This window comes from Contarinia nasturtii, unplaced genomic scaffold (assembly GCF_009176525.2).
Source record: "Contarinia nasturtii isolate CC-2019 unplaced genomic scaffold, AAFC_CNas_1.1 Cnas_scaffold_864, whole genome shotgun sequence".
Classification (NCBI taxonomy): Eukaryota; Metazoa; Arthropoda; class Insecta; order Diptera; family Cecidomyiidae; genus Contarinia; species Contarinia nasturtii.
The window spans coordinates 893,843-910,756 of NW_022198211.1; the positions used below are offsets into that span (position 1 = coordinate 893,843).

The 16,914-nt window shown below is 35.8% G+C and overlaps 2 protein-coding genes across 3 annotated transcripts in view; one reads left to right on the forward strand and one right to left on the reverse strand.

Moving 5' to 3' along the window:
• Window positions 1-3,642, reverse strand: part of LOC116342316 (titin homolog) — an 11,276-nt gene extending 7,634 nt beyond the window's left edge. Inside the window, exons 1-4 of one of the 2 annotated variants that reach the window (XM_031769859.1) lie at window positions 3,350-3,642; window positions 2,118-3,253; window positions 1,921-2,047; window positions 810-1,814 (exon numbers count right to left, since the gene is read on the reverse strand). In XM_031769859.1, the coding sequence (XP_031625719.1) occupies window positions 810-1,814; window positions 1,921-2,047; window positions 2,118-3,253; window positions 3,350-3,529 (2,448 nt within the window). In that variant the 5' untranslated portion in view covers window positions 3,530-3,642. Of the gene's footprint in view, window positions 1-799; window positions 1,815-1,920; window positions 2,048-2,117; window positions 3,254-3,349 lie in introns of both variants that reach the window. The other variant, XM_031769861.1, reaches the window with a different exon arrangement.
• An 809-nt stretch (window positions 3,643-4,451) lies between these two features.
• LOC116342378 (myotubularin-related protein 5) lies at window positions 4,452-13,142 on the forward strand. The gene is made up of 18 exons (XM_031769959.1): window positions 4,452-5,477; window positions 5,571-5,656; window positions 5,732-6,103; window positions 6,179-6,268; window positions 6,333-6,589; window positions 6,669-7,200; window positions 7,288-7,368; window positions 7,448-7,947; window positions 8,022-8,327; window positions 8,406-9,076; window positions 9,147-9,851; window positions 9,935-10,058; window positions 10,136-12,088; window positions 12,164-12,177; window positions 12,259-12,463; window positions 12,535-12,659; window positions 12,733-12,815; window positions 12,906-13,142. Exons 1-18 carry the CDS (start codon window positions 5,423-5,425, stop codon window positions 12,996-12,998), a joined length of 6,252 nt encoding a protein of 2,083 aa, XP_031625819.1. The 5' UTR covers window positions 4,452-5,422; the 3' UTR covers window positions 12,999-13,142.
• Window positions 13,143-16,914: the final 3,772 nt, after the last annotated feature.

Sequence of the window (16,914 nt, forward strand, 5' to 3'; positions counted from 1 at the left end):
TCAATGTGTTTCTCTCTATCTCAATCTAATTCTAGCATGCAGTCAATTTTTTGTAAAAAAATTCGAAAATTCTGTTTAATATTATATTTTAAAATAACACTTACCGAACACTTTTTCTGGAAAAACCGATAAAAATCCAATTCGATAGGATATTTCACTTTCAATGCAAACTGAAAATTTATGCGCAGGAATTTTAGTTCTTACACTGGCAATGGTTCGTCACGATGTGAATTGTTGCCGGCTTGTTGGTTTGAAATGTCACAGTCAAATACACACCAACACATTTAAATCGGTTTGTCGTTGACAGTGGCCGATATTGAACAGCGAATGCGTTGGCTACTATGCAAAATATGACAATTGTTACCCGAATGTGATTTCTTGTTGCTGTTGATACAGTTTTCGTTTATCCGTTTGCGCCGCCATATTGTCGTCGTTGTGACGTTGTTCCGATGCAATGCTATTGTGTGTACAAAATTGATTCTTTGTGTGTTGTTCTCTCCGCTGCTACTACCAAATCTCAATTTTTCGTCAGCAATCTGTTATATGCTGTTGTGACTTTTGTTTCTTTCGTATGTTTTCTCTTACATTCTAATGGTTCCCCAATCATCTATCATTCACTCACTCACTCATCCACACACACACACTCTCTCTCTCTCTCTTTTTATTTCACATAGATTCAATTTCCATCATCGTCATTTGACAATCTCATACGTAATACATATATTACAATTAATGACGATAATCGAAACTAATCGAAGAATAATCGCAAAACAATCAATAATAATTAATAAGTAATTTTTTAAGGTTACCATTTTCGTTTTGGCAGCTGGTGTTTTTGGATAAATTTTTCCACAGCCATTCGATACTGGCACAGCTTGAATACTTTCAGTTGACGTTTTTTTCAATTTTTCACTCCATTTCAGTTCGTTCACAACGACTTCCGTGGTTTTCTCCTTACTTTGCTCATTTTTATTGACATTGATCACAATACGAACTGGAATGTCCTCCATAGATTCTGCTCCATTGGACGTAACCATGGCAATCGCTTTTTTATCTTTTCTTGTTTTTGCATCTTCTTTTTTCGAGCATTTCTTTTGTTCTTCGATCTTCTTTTCGCGCAAAAACAATTCACGAACTTTTTCATCAATACACGATTCTTTGATTTTCAACAGTTTTTCACGTTTGCTCAAATCAAGTTCGCGATTTTGTTTCTGCTTTGTTTGTTTTCTACTCGATACTTCTTCCATTGGTTTTTCTTTCATTATTTCCTGTTTCTTTTCTTCCACTTTATCAATTTCGTTCATGAATCGTTCGGCATCGATGTGGCTTATATCGCCGTTATTTTCTTTAATCTCGTCGCACAAAATACGCCGAAATGTATTGAATTTATTGAGTAAATCATGCAAAGCCGCAAGTTTTCCTTGATTGAAATCAGTATCTTTGTGGTCATTTCGACAACGATTTATATCATCACAAAGATTATTCGAGCGCTCGTTTACATAATCTAACAAAAATGGTTGAGTATTTTCCAAGATATTTTCAGAGGTTGTGTCATCCTTTTGTAATTCCTTTGCATTCTCTTTTTTCTGAGATTGTTTTAATGCGTTCAATTTCGTGGTACTTTGTGACTTAGCTTGCGCAACATTTATTTCGCCACACTGATTGGATGTTGAAGATTTTGAAGTTTTTGAATTAATTTTTGGACACGTTATTATGGCCGGTTGCTTCAGAACTTTAGAAAATTCGTCATTCATCAGTTGCTGCTTTTCTTCGGCCAACTGTTTGAGTCGGGATTCCGAGAGAATTTCGTTGGTCTATAAAGAGAAAATTGTTTATTAGTAAATCGAATTCAAGACATTTGAGTCAGATTTTTTTTTCCTTTAAAAAGGTCTTGGTTTGAATGTATCTTTCGAAACTTACCTCTAGAAAACTGTGAACCAAGTCATTATTATCCAATATTTCTTTCAGCTGAATCGACATTAGATCATAGTCTTTACGGATTTTCTCCTTTTCCAAAGCAACTTTCGATCGATTTTCGGCCAATATTCTGAAAACAAAACCATATTACTCAAATTTGCTTTAAAGCAGTAAAATATATTCCACTTATGATCACATACTTCATGTTCATTAATTCACTTCTTTTGATTATGTCGGCTTCGCTGTCTTTCTTGGCTTCTTCCCACGCACTAAGAGGTATTACGTTTTGAACTCGTTCAATTACATCGATGCTTCCGTCATATTGTCTTGAAAATTTATTGGCATGATCGTAAAATTGCACCTTTGATGTTCGCTGTGGTGCCGTTTGAATCGATGCATTTGCTGTGGTTGTTTTTGATGATGCCTTCGCTTTTACAAATTCGGGAACAAAATGCTTCCTTTCTGGTAAAACCTTTATGGGTGATTTTCCGCTTGATTTTGATGGTGTTTTAATAACTCTAGACAAACGTGATGAAACTGTATTTATTTGTGGTTTTTGTGTCGTTTTTCTGGTTATATTTCGGCAAGTAACGGGGCTCTTGTCCAATTTATAGGTTTTTGCAATGTGTGGACTTGATCGGAGTGAAGTGGCTTTAATTGACGATTTTTTTCCCAACAAATCAGAAACTTTGGTGATTAATGGTGGTGCATCACTCATTGGACTATCGGTAAATGAAATATCGGTGGCCGTACTATTATTAGCCGAAGCATATCGCGATGGATTATATTCGGTGCGTGCAGGTGATTTCATTTTCACCGATCGTTTTGGTGAAAGTGGCATTTTTGTTGGAATGTTCACCTTCACTTCTGGTTTCTTTTTGGTTTCCACAAAAATGACCGATGCATCTGTACTAGTACTTGATGACGTTGACGTTGTCGATGTATCCGATTCCGGTGAACTTTGAATCGCCTTTGATATGGTCACCACTTGTTTCTGTTTCACTCTATTCACTGTTGGTTTTGCTGATTTCAGAGCTTGTTCTTCTTTAAGTTTTTGTGCCGCCATTTTACCACGTTTGCATGCGAGTTTTCGATTTTTCACCTTTTGCTCTTCAAATTGACGTTCTTTTGCATTTTCACGGGCCGCGTTCAGATGTGCTTCACCAATTTGTTCCAAACATTTTTCGTAATTCTTCACAACAATTCCCGTTTGTTTCTGGCGCCAATTCAATAATTCATCGCGTTTTATGCGATTTATATTTTCAATTTGACGTTGTTCTTCTTTTCGAACATTTTCTCGCACTTGAGCAGCAATTTCCTTGGATTGTTGGCGTACCTAAAAATATAGTTGTTCAATTTCCACTTCAAATGTCACACACACATATCTTTCTAATCAAATATTCATAAGCAGAAAGTCAATACGTCATGTTACCTGAATCAAGCGCAACTTTCTCTGTTGGCTAATTGCCTCTTTTTCGGCCCAATCAAAGTTGCTGTCAATGCCACTTGATGATTTTGTCACTTCACTTTGTTTTCCGTTAGACAAGACATTCTCTTTATTTGCGCATTTACCATTTGTAAAATCATATTGATGCTTTGTTATGCTCGTCATGTCCACATTTGAATCTTCTTTTCTTAATTAATAAAATTTACAACAATTTTCCACGCACAAAAAAAAATTTCAATTTCAAATTCAACCAAAAATTTATACAAATACAACTGGATTTGAAAACAAGATCAAAAACAAAACAACAAAATAAAAATAGAAGTGAAACGAGAACAACACAAACAAAAGAATGCTTAAATTTCGTTAGTAGTAGACTGAATGTTTTATGTACACAGCATATGTCATTGACGCTTGGCAGTTGACAGTTTGACCAACTGAACAATGACAAATGAGCTGTGAGTGTGGTTTACATTAGGCATTTGAAAATATCTCATTGGCTATGGATTTATGTTGTTAAACAAAAAGAATGAAAATCAAAGGAAAACTTCAAATTGAATTTCATGAACATATTGATGATCGATGTGATTTGGTTTTAATATGAATCTTCCTGTTTAAAAAAAAACATGTATTTAATGGCGAATTTGAAGTTTAAAAATTATTTCCAAAGCACAGTCATTTGCAGAAAAACGAAAATCAAAATCATTCCTGTGTGTATCACCATGTAAAGGCATGTATATCACATGAAAGTGATGTCAAAATCAGTCATCATCGGTATGATTTGTGATAGCAAAGGAATATTGTGCACTTTATACCTCGAAACACAAAGTACGTCGAGGGAGAGAGAAAGATAAGTGTGCGCGTGTGTGTGTATGTGAATGTGTATGTGATGCCGACAACCAAGTAATATGCACAAACAGGCAAACTGTCATGTTTGACAGTTAATTTGGTGGCGTTTGTTTATGCTCATAGCTATATATACAATATAAAACTTATACGCACACTACGATAGCTACCCGAAACAAAATCTAATCACATCATGAAGAAGAACACACCAATAATATAATGGATTGAATGGGAGAAAGAAAGAAAGAAAACGAGCGCAGTGAAGAACGAATTTCTGGCATTTGTGTGTTCCATTCGAGTTTCTTTAGTGCTCACAAGTGATAAATGTACGTGAACAACGATTGTCATATATGGTATTAGAAAATTGCAAACGAAATTATTAGTTTTTATTATTTTTTTAAATAAATATGAAAAATATGAACAGTGAATTGCGAAAAAATTGCATTTGGTAAAAGTAATATCCCTTCACCCGTTTTTTTTGTGTGCATTCATTACTTGACTTGGAGTGGGGTGCGGTTCACCGATAGGAGAGAAAATAGCATTAGATCAATCTGTGTATTGTTATTTTTGTGCACCGAGCAATACCAAACAAAAAATATATATCAAATATTCAGCGAGAGTATTTGTTTTTTCCGTGATTCAATTGACCAAATCAATATTTACTTATTGATGCATTGTTACTACAGCTACAAACATTGAATCGAATCGCGATTACATCAATGAAAGTTAATAAAGAAAATTGCATAAAATTTTCTAGATGAGGCGCCAACTGCAGCAGGTTACTATAGAAATCACTTGTCATGCTTTATTAAACATAAGACATTTCATTTTAAAATTGTAAAAATTGAAATTCGTGCATTTCCATTCACACTCAACGTATTGAAACCAATAAGGAAAAAAGTGATATAATATTTTTAATTGTGGAGTTGCTCATATGAAAATGCATTATTGATCAAATATTGTGACGATTTTTTTGTATACAATTGTGATTAGAAAGAAATTACAACTTTGATATAAAAAAAGAAAGAAGAAAGAGTTTTTTTAAGTGCGGTCGATTCCGTAATGGAAACCGATAACAATACAAACACCACAGTAATGACAATAAACATACACACTAAATAGCCTAATTAAGGGCCCACATAAATATTATACGACACATAGTTGTTTTTTTTTCTTCGTTCAACCATTCTTTCGAAAAGCAAACAACCTCAAATAATGTCTCGTTTAGCTGATTACTTTGTGATAGTCGGATATGATCATGAAAAAGAACGTGAGTGTTTCCACTAATCGTTTATTGTACATCGAAAGTATTCGGTTTATTTTCACTTGTTCCAATTTCTTTGTTTGTTCATGGTTATTTTAGGATCGGGCAAACGAAGTGGGAAGATTTTACAACGATTTCCAGAAAAAGATTGGCCCGATACGCCATTCATCGAAGGCATCGAATGGGTATATTATATGACAGTTTGGCATTAGATTTCAAAATAAAAAAAAAAACACTTTTTTGTTTTTGTTGACTTATAGTTTTGTCAACCGCTTGGATGGGCCTTATCAAATGAACGATTGGAACCACAGTTTTTTGTTTCGGTTTTAACCGATATCGATGCTAATCGACACTATTGCGCTTGCCTGTGTTTCAATGAAACCGTTGCCATTACACCAAATAAGCCGATTGACGAAGAAGAAGAGGATAGCTTCTCACCGAGACAAACTCTGCTCAATCCAGCCGCAGCTGTTGCAGCGGCTGGTGGGGCAGTTGTTAATAATTTTTCATCGACCACATTGATTCAAGAGGCAAATGCTAAACAAACATCAAACATTACACATCATAGTATCATGTATGCTCCGAAGTGCTTGGTTCTCGTATCACGATTGGACTATACCGAAACAATTCGGGTGAGTTTCAAGCTGAAATGAAATTGTTTTTAGTTTTCTCTTTTCTAATTCATGGCTAATTAATTTACATTGCAGAATTGCCTGGGAACAATTTATACGGTATTCATTGAATGTCTACCGTATCAACTTGAAACATTGATTGGAAATATTCTGGGATGCATTCAGGTACATCTATTTCGTTGATCGTTATTGAATACTTTTCACATTCACTACGTATTTTATGTTGTAGATCCCACCACCGGGTGGTCCACAAGTGCGTTTCTCCATTGGAGCCAGCGATAAGCAAGCATTACAACCTCCATTGTCACCGACATTACCAGTTACTGGAACATGTGTTAGCATGCTGTTTCAACAGTTGGGCATCAAAAATGTCATGCTATTATTTTGCGCCGTTATGACCGAACACAAAATTTTATTTCATTCCAAAAGTTTTTCGCGTTTAACCGAAAGTTGTCGCGCATTAACCGCACTCATGTATCCATTCCGGTAAATTAGCGCTCTTATTATTATTATCAAAATTAATTTAATTCATACAATTTCTTTATCAACTCTTTATTTCATTCAGTTATACTCATGTTTACATCCCAATTTTACCGGCACCGCTGTACGAAGTCTTGTCCACACCAACTCCATTCATAATGGGTGTTCATAGTTCGTTGCAGTCAGAGATTTCTGATTTAATGGATGTTATTGTGGCCGACATTGATGGTGGTTCAATAAGAATTCCCGAATCGTTAGTGCCACCAGTTTCAGTACTGCCGGATGCAATTTGGGAAAGTACAAATGCGTCATTGACAATGGTATTGCAACCTCAACTCAATTCAGCTGATTTGGCGTTCCCGTTGCCGGCACCAACGATCGATCAAAATCTTGCGATGCAAGACAAAGAGATACGTGCCGTATTTATGCGTACATTTGCTCAACTTCTTCAAGGATATCGATCATGTTTAACATTGATACGCATTCATCCAAAACCAGTGATTACCTTTCATAAAGCTGGTTTTCTTGGTGCAAGAGATTTAGTCAATTGCGATTTTCTATCGCGCGTTTTAGATAGTATGTTTTTCACGAGTTTTATAACCGAACGTGGTCCACCGGTAAGCAAACGTTATTCTTTTAATTTGTGAAATTATACATTTGAAAACATACAAAGATAATTAATTGAATTCAAACATTTCTTTCAGTGGCGTGCATGCGATGCGTGGGATGAATTGTACAGTTCCGTTACCGATTTGACGAGAACTGAATTACAAAATCCAAAATTGGTGAGTTTGAATGGTTCAACATTTTCTTTATTCAAACATTACTTACATGACGTAATTGTTGTTCACTCATTTCTTTCAGGTATTGACTCATATACAAGAATTAGCACAGATTCTATACTCAAATGAAAATTCATCGTCTCAAAATTACATGCAAAAAGTGTTGCGTCCACCGGAAGGATCATATTCACGCATTCATCAACCGATATTGAATCCGTTGAATGGTAATTTGGTGCAACAGATTATCAATGATGGTTTGGCCAAAAATAATACCATCGAACCGAGAAACTTTCAATCACTGGCACGTTCTTCACCAAGAATCGTACCAATGGGACCACATTTACAAAGTATTTCAGATGGAAGGCCGGTTGTCAATAACACCGCTCGCCGTTTGGAGGTGTTGAAAACATGTGTTAATTGCATTTTTGAAAATAAAATCGCCGATGCTCGCAAAAGTTTTCCGGCTGTTATGCGAACATTAAAGCAACGCGATGCTCGCTTGACATTGTGCCGCGAATTGGCACGAACCGTTCAAGGAAACAAAGCAATGTTGGACCATCAACAGTTCGATTTAGTTATCAAGTGAGCGATTAACATTGAAATCGATGGAATCATTTGATGCAATTTCTTATTTTTTTTATCAACATTCTTTTCAGATTAATGAATCGAGCATTACAAGACGATTCCTTAATGGATGAATACGGTGTTGCTGCTTCTTTATTGCCACTATCGACTGCATTTTGTCGAAAATTGTGCACTGGTGTTATTCAATTTGCATACACCTGCATTCAGGATCATCCGGTTTGGAAGAGTCAACAGTTTTGGGAGAGCGCATTCTATCAGGATGTTCAAACACAAATCAAAGCACTTTATTTGCCACGTGCAAATAATGCAACGTCTTCCTCAATCATTGAAAATAATTATTCATATACACGAACACGTCTCAGCCCATCAAATTCAAGGTTAGTCTTCAAAATGGTGGTGGTGTTTTAAACAATGACTAATTGACTAATTGAATGAGTGTTCTTGTTCATTTTCAGGGACTTGAAAGAATATCGTGCATCAATTTTATCGCGTGTGCAAGAACCATCTGCCTTGGAAATAGCAGCTGAACAAATGAGACTTTCGCCAGCAATGGATCCGGCCAAATTGAATGAATTCATAAGTTCGGAAGAGTCAACACTGTATAGCCAAGCAATTCATTATGCAAATCGAATGGTTGCCCTAATGATTCCAACCGATATTAGTTCCGGTAAAGTACAAAAGGTCGATCATCATTTGGAGGATGATACAAGTGTTTCAACTAGTATTGTTGAGTCGAGAAGTGCACGTAGTGATGAAGGCGATGAAGGCTTTGAAGAAAGTGATCCATTTGAGACGGGCAACATTGTTACAAAAATGGTGAGCCGATTCATTGATCGCGTTTGTACCGAAGGCGGTGTAACAGCTGAACATGTACGAAATTTGCATGTTATGGTGCCGGGCGTTGTTCATATGCACATCGAAACATTAGAGGCTATACACCGAGAATCAAAAAGAATTCCATCCGTGAAAAAACCAACGATACAAGCTCCTCTTTTGCTATCGGGAGAAGAAATTCTTGGTGACGCGATGCGTGTTTATCTATTGCCAGATGGACGAGAAGAAAATGGTTCCGTAATGACATCACTTTTACCCGCCGAAGGTGCTCTATTTTTAACAAATTACAGAAGTAAGTTTCAACACATTTATCACTTTGTTGTTGTTTTATTTAAAGCATGCATTTTGACACTCATTTCCAGTTGTGTTCCGAGGATCACCGTGTGATATGCTGTCTTGTGAACAGAGTGTAGTTCGATCATTTCCTGTGTCATGTTTGACCAAAGAGAAACGTTTGACACGTTTATACTTGCCGCACTTGGATCAGGAGTTACCAGAAGGCTTACAGTTGCGTTCATGCACATTTCAATTGATTAAGGTTGCATTTGATGAAGAAATTGCAGCTGAAAGTATTGAAGCGTTTCGAAAATTATTGAATCGTGCACGGCATCCACCTCATGAATTTGGACATTTTGCATTCGCATCTCACGGCATTATTCCCACCACACCATTGCACAAAGTCAAAGAAAAGAATGCAACGTTGAAAGGTTTCGCAAAGAAAACACTCATTCGGACTGCAAAACGGGCTGGTTTCAAGCAAAAAGGTGTTACACGGCGGAAATATGTTTTGCCTGGCGTTGATTTTGACGATGCATCACCGACAAATGAACACGGTGGCAATAGTTTGACCAACAGCAATTCAGAGCATCATTTACACAATATCAACGACGACGATGATTCAGACGATGCCGTTGATACGATGCCACGTGTTACAGTTAAAGATATTGAACGTTTGAAAGAACGAAGTTATGTGAGGGATTGGAAACGACTCGGGTTTAGCGAACCTCATTCAAATTATCGCATCTCTTCTGTCAATTGTAATTATAGTTTGTGTCGATCATATCCAGGTGAGTTGCGAACAAATATTTGCCTTTTCTTCTGTGACTTTTTGTTTGAAAAAATACAAAAAACTTTATTTTCTTCTCGATAGCAATAATTGTATCTCCGCATGGCATATCGGACGATTCATTAAGATGCTTATCACGATGCTATAAAAATCATCGAATTCCAGTTCCAACTTGGCGACATCAAAAGAATGGTGCAATACTATTGCGGTAAGTGATTGCTCTTTCTCACGCAATTCCCACTTATTAAGAATGACATTTAATGGGGTTTTATTTATTAATTTCAGTGGTGCACTACCACATCCGAAAGGCGTGATTGGTATGTTCAAAGCTCATCCGGCTGGTTCAACAAATATTACAACCGATTCAACGGGTTTCCAAGAACAAGATCGATTTTTCATTCAAATCATCGAAACAATGCCAAATTCAGTGGCAATCCGGCATCCATTGGATTTATTCGATTCAAATCTATCGATAAATTCTCTGATGTGGGCGGCTGAAGATGTAAATTACTATCAACATAATCAATTGTCTGTGAAACAAGAACGAACGCCAGATTCGAGTCGGCGATTCTCACAAGGTGCTTTTCACACGGTGCGATCATTTTCAAATTTTGGCAACCGATCGGGTCAATCAAATGCAACTAAAACACCAAATAAATGGGGTTCATTGAAAGCAGGAGCTGGTCTAGCGGCGCAATCCCATTCAAATTCACAACGTGATCATCTTAATGAGAAAAATCATTCGCATTCATATTCGTTTCATCGTGTGCCGATGTATATTTTGGGTGAAAAATCACAATCAAAATCGGCACGTCTATCCGAATTAAATACCGAATTCATACCCGTCGATTATATAGATGTTCGACAATCACGTCTTGCATTTAAAAAACTAATGCGAGCTTGCTTACCGTCAACGGAAACTAATGAACCAGATCTAACATTTGCTAAACTATTGGAACAGTCCGAATGGTTGCAACAAATTCGCAATTTACTGCAATTATCTGGTGCTGTTGTGGATCTAATCGATTTACAGGGATCAAGTGTGACGCTTGCGCTCGAAGATGGTTGGGATGTAACCGCATGCATTACATCTTTAGCACAAATATGTTTAGATCCATACTATCGTACCATCGATGGTTTTCGAGTACTAATCGAAAAGGAATGGCTTGCATTTGGTCACCGATTTGCACATCGTTCAAATTTAAAAGCGAGCAGTAGTTCTGGTTCACAATTTGCTCCAGTTTTTCTACAATTTTTGGATGCTGTTCATCAAATACAAGTACAATTTCCACTATCGTTTGAATTTAATGATTTTTATCTGCGTTTCTTGGCATATCACAGTGTATCATGTCGTTTTCGAACGTTCTTATTTGATTGTGAGTTGGAAAAATTCGATTTGGGCATTGCAAAAATCGAAGATAAGCGTGGTTCGCTGAATTCAAAGCATGTTGTTGTTGAAACTGGCACCGGATCAGATGACGACATTTTTCCGGGCGGAATTCGTTCGTCTGGTGTTGGAGCAGCAAAAATTGGTTACTCTGTATTTGATTATATCGATCGACAACATGCAAAATTTCCAATTTTCTACAATTTTATGTACAGTGGTGATCAAGATCATACAATTTTACGGCCCCAAAGTTCGGTGGCAATGCTTGAATTGTGGCAGTATTATATTGATGAAGAATTGGCACACGGTCCACCCTATGACCTTGAATTAGTTTGCAATGATAATCACGAAGATGAAGAAATTGATTTCCTCTCATCGTCTGGCATGCGAACCGGTGGTAATAGTTCAAATCATGGCAGTAGCAGTAATACTCTATCACATTTATCATCGAAGACTCAACAGCAACGACGAAGGCGTGTCGTTGCCACTGGCTATGACAGTTTGGCCAAGTGTGATCCTGACATCTTTTCCCGGCTTCTGGAAGAGCTTCGTCAAGCGGAAAGTGAACGTGGACTGCTGCCGCAAAAATGGCGACAAATTTGGGATAAATTGGAAGTGCCACATAGTGATTCGTTGACACGGAATTCATCATTCAGCAGTGCAATTGTTCGGTCACATGGTCGTTTATTGCATAAGAGATCAACGTTGGAGATTTTAATGCGAGGCCGAGGCGGAATTCATCAAGAAACATACGCTCATCCTCATCGATTTGAAAAGCATTCATACACAACACCAACACATTGCACTCACTGTGATGGCGTACTGTGGGGCCCAATGTGGACTGGATTACGGTATGTGTCCTGAAATTAGACTTTATATTACACAGATTCATTATATTTCAATTTATTTTCCTTTTTTTTCAACAGATGCATGGATTGCGGTAATTTGCTCGGTTTTCCATTTGTTATTCAAATTTTTGTTTTGGTTTACTTAGTAAAATGCTCAAATTTTTGTTTTATAGGCAATTCATATCATGATAAATGTGCAGATTCGGTGCCGAAAAATTGTACGAAATATAAAGCGGTCGACAGTGGTCAACCGGCAATGATACGATCTCAAGGCGATAATGGTAGCATTGCATCGAGTGCAAATACAGGACAAACATCGAATCAACACTTATTCAACGAATTTGACAGCAATGTACCCGAACATCGAACACACGAAGGGTATGCATATTAAAAATAAAATGTGTTCTTCGATATGCTTAGCTAAATTCAATTGTCTAATCCGATTTCAGACATTTATATAAACGAGGCGCTTTGCTGAAAGGGTGGAAACAGCGTTGGTTCGTTCTTGATTCAATGAAACATCAACTACGATACTACGACGCAATGGAAGACTCCAACTGCAAAGGATTCATCGGTACTTATATTTTAATAAGATGTTTTCACTTCGAAAATCAATTATTGTCACATTGTCTTTTTACCGCCCACAGATTTGGCTGAAGTTCAATCGGTAGCGAGCGCATCGCCCGTGCAAGTTGGTACGAAAAAAATTGACGAACGAGCCTTTTTCGACGTAGGTTTTTCAAATAAGATTAGATTCTGAGCTGTGACGCTTTTACATTTGAGATTTGAACGATTTTTTCATTTTATTTTAAATTTTCAGTTGAAAACCAGTCGTCGAACGTATAATTTTTACGCACTCGAGGCGAGCATGGCACAAGAATGGATTGAAAAGATTCAAGCTTGTCTACAATAGACATACCTCTGCTGCTCAACATTCAAATGTAGTTTGAATAAAAATAAAAATAACAACAATAAATCGAAATGAGTATCAAATTGTTTCGAACAAAGTCATAGATAGTCATTCAATAAAAAACAACAATCAACCATAATATTTCCACACATTTCCCCTTTCCAATGCAATTTTCGGTTATAGTATTGACTCAGTTATTTAGTTTAATTTTAGTGAATTTTTTTTAAAATGTGAATCACTATTTTTGTTTCGCACAAAAATGCATATATTTAATTCATTCGAGAAAAAAAGAGAAAATTATATCCATATAAAATACGAACACATACACACTAAAACACGCAAATCAATAAATACAAAACGATTTGAATGTATTTAATACTTAGCGTAAGCATTATCAAAAATCAAAAACAAAATAGTCGAAAAAGAAAGTAAAAACAGGCTTTCGAATCTTTTGTCATATGGATATTGTTATGATTTCTTTTTTGTGTATAAAAAACATTTTATTTTAAAAGGTCTGTGAGGGCGCCGCATATGCGCTCAAAAAATACTCTATATCATGTAACGAATGAAACAGAATAAAACATTGATATTACTACAGAGAAACTAAATATATTTCTTTATTATTGGATTCTATATTTTCTCACAGTAAACGAACGACGATGTTTTAGATTTTGATCACATGATCACACGAAGTCTCTGTACCAGTTCTGACGTGTCAATCATTATGTTTTATAGACGACTCATTACAGCCAGTTTCTAGAGAGAGGCACGGGCTCTAATATTGCTAATTTTTCCTAATTTTTTTTAGTAAATCGCAAATAACGTGTACATTTGACATGACCTAATATAGTAATGCGCGGAGGGGAGAGGGAGACGAGAATTCGAATTTGCTAAAGTTTTCCGGAATTTAGAAAAATTCTTCCAATTTGCTAGGGATTTTCCGAAGAAAAATGTGAAATCCCTGAGAAATTTTGCTTCTTCATTACTGACCTAATAAGTCCTGATTTTTCCTAGTTTTTCTAGTTTTCGAGTTTGTGTCTACCTTTTTTTTACTATGCAATTTTTAATATATCAACCAACTGTATTTACAAATGTTCTTCGAATTGTTGCTCATTTATAAATGAAATCAAATTTACCATGAAAAATTTACCGCTATATCCATTTGAAACCACGGTATCAGTCAAAAGTTGATGAAATTAAAATTCCGAAATGTATATACAGCATGACTTCGGCTATATGGAGCATATTTTAAAAAATGCAACGCAAAATATGAGTAGCAAATATATATTTATGTTTTTAAAAAAATGAGCAATTGTAAACCATTTAAATATGTAGAAATAAGCTTGCAGAATATCGAAGAAAATGTCCAGAAATTATATTCGTCTCCTGTAAACATACAGCATTGAATAATTGAGAAGCTCAATATAAATAATTATGAGAATCACATTTCCCCGGATATTGAAAACCAGGTGTGTTTTTCAATGTAAAAGCCATTTAACGTGATCAATTGCAACTGACTTTTTACTGAATTTTCATTAAATATAAACTCGCATTATTAAAATCTTTCAGTTGTTGACTGGTATTTGAACAAAGCTAACGTTTTACCAAAAAAATATTTGAATTATAAAACGTAGGTAATTTTGAAAACATAGTTATATGGTTTGAATGTTTTTAAAAATATTATTCAATTGTTTTTTCATCCGTTTGCAAAAGAGCGATCGAAAATGGATGCGTATTCACGATTTCAGAGATGCATTTTTCAATGGAACCGATCGCTTCTGCAGTTTGTTGGTCAGGATATTATTGCGAAAGAGTACAAACCAAATTTAATTACCTTTTTCGTATATGGATTGACTCTCTCTTCGTATATTTCTGAAATCTACACCTTTTTGTACTATGAAGGATATATAAAAATACTTTCAATATTTTGGTTTTTGTTCGGTACGCAGGTATGTGTTTTCTTTATATACTTCAAGATTCCCGTTTCGGTTTTATTAACATAGGTTTATATACAGGGTTTAATGAGAATATACAATGCACGACATGCCGAAGACTTTCACTGGGCAATCTGCTTTATTCAAGACTTGTATAAAATCAACGGCAAAACTAAATCACGTGAACGCAAGGAGTACTTCGATAAATTTGCCTATTTTACTGAATTTTTTTTCAAAGCAATGACAATTACTTTTGCTTTAGTCGGTGTCGTATTTCTCTTATCTCCATTTTACTACTACTATATTGAAGGAAAGCTTTTACCTTCGGTTCCACTTTACTTTCCTGGTTTCGATGAGACTACATTGATTGGCTTTGTTTTGCTAAATGTGTACCAACTATCACTTGATTTAGTGGCTTCAGTTGGTTTTGCTTCTCTCGAATTTCTGTCTGCAATCCTCATAATAAGCTCGTTGATTTTTGCCAAATTAATCTCAAGTGATTTGGAACAAATCAACATCGATTTGAGAGAAGTCGGCTCGAGAATCAAAGTGAAGTCACGATTAATAAACGTTTTTTTAATGCATCAAGAGATGGATGAGTATGCGAATCCTACTAAATTTTTTTTAATGGAAATATTTCATCAGTGTTAACTATTTCAGGTACATGCAACGTATTGATAAAATCTCATTTCTAACGATTTTTGCGGAGATTTCAACAAGCTTTTGTGGTGCTATTGTCTGCTTTTACGCTATTTTGACGGTAATTTCTTATTTGTTTTCCTTTTGTGGTTTTAATTTTCGATTCGTTTTGCTGAAATGTTCCATTTTTTTGTTTTGAAGACTCATTATATGCCTATTTATGGTTCATTCATACTATTGTTGAATCAAATATTTATTGCTTGTTTGCTGGGAAACTGCGTTGAACTAGCTGTATGTATTCATTTAATCCTCCGTTTAGCTCTACTTTCTGTTGTCATATGCGTAGCGCTTGGGACTGGCCAGACCATGGGGCGGAAATGAATGAGACGAAATTTTCTCTCTCATGGGCGCAGCCATATTGAAAATTTTGTATGCGCTTATATGTAAAATTGGTGGCGCCACTGGTATATTTGATGGAAAAAGAAGAACATGTTTGAGTCTCACTCGTTTATATGTAAATTACATAGGCATTTCCAGGCCATGGGCCAGACCCACATACATTTTATATGAAAAGTGACGCAATTTATAATCTCTTACCAGTAAAAATCCCCGGATTTGCAAAAATTTTTGTTTCAAGATGATACCAAGGGTCATATCTAGTCCCATATCAATCTGGGGAACTTTTGTTTTGTCCCAAATGTCATATCTTGGACCCCTCTACCACATGCAGTATCTTGAAACAAAAATTTTTGCAAATCCGGTGATTTTTACTGGTAAGAGATTATAAATTGCGTCACTTTTCATATAAAATGTATGTGGGACTGGCCATACGCAAGCGCTATTTATGTGATATGTACATTGAGGTGTCCTTGTTTTATGAGTTTTTTGTCCTGATTTTTTTTTTCTAAAATGTTATCAATAAAATTCTAGGAGAAGTCATGAAATTTTGAGTAGATACCAAATTTGGAAATATTTTTAAAATAAAATTGAAATTGAAAAAGGTCTAGCCAGACCCTAGCGCTAAACGGAGGGTTAAACGAACTCAACCTAATTGCATAGCTAATGTGCACGATATCTACCGAAGATGTGTAATAAGGCTTCTTTCACTTTCAGCATAGTCGCATCTATGATTCTGCAATACATTTAAATTGGGATGAGTTTGATATTCGGGATCAGTGTTTCTATCGATTTTTCATTCGTCGATGTCAAACTCCACGATTACTAACTATTGGGGGAATTATTCCATTGAATTTGAACTCTTGCGTAAAAGTATATATTCAATTAAATGTTTGATTTTTTTTATTATGTCCAGAAAGTTTAATCAATGGAAAATTTTACCGTCAATT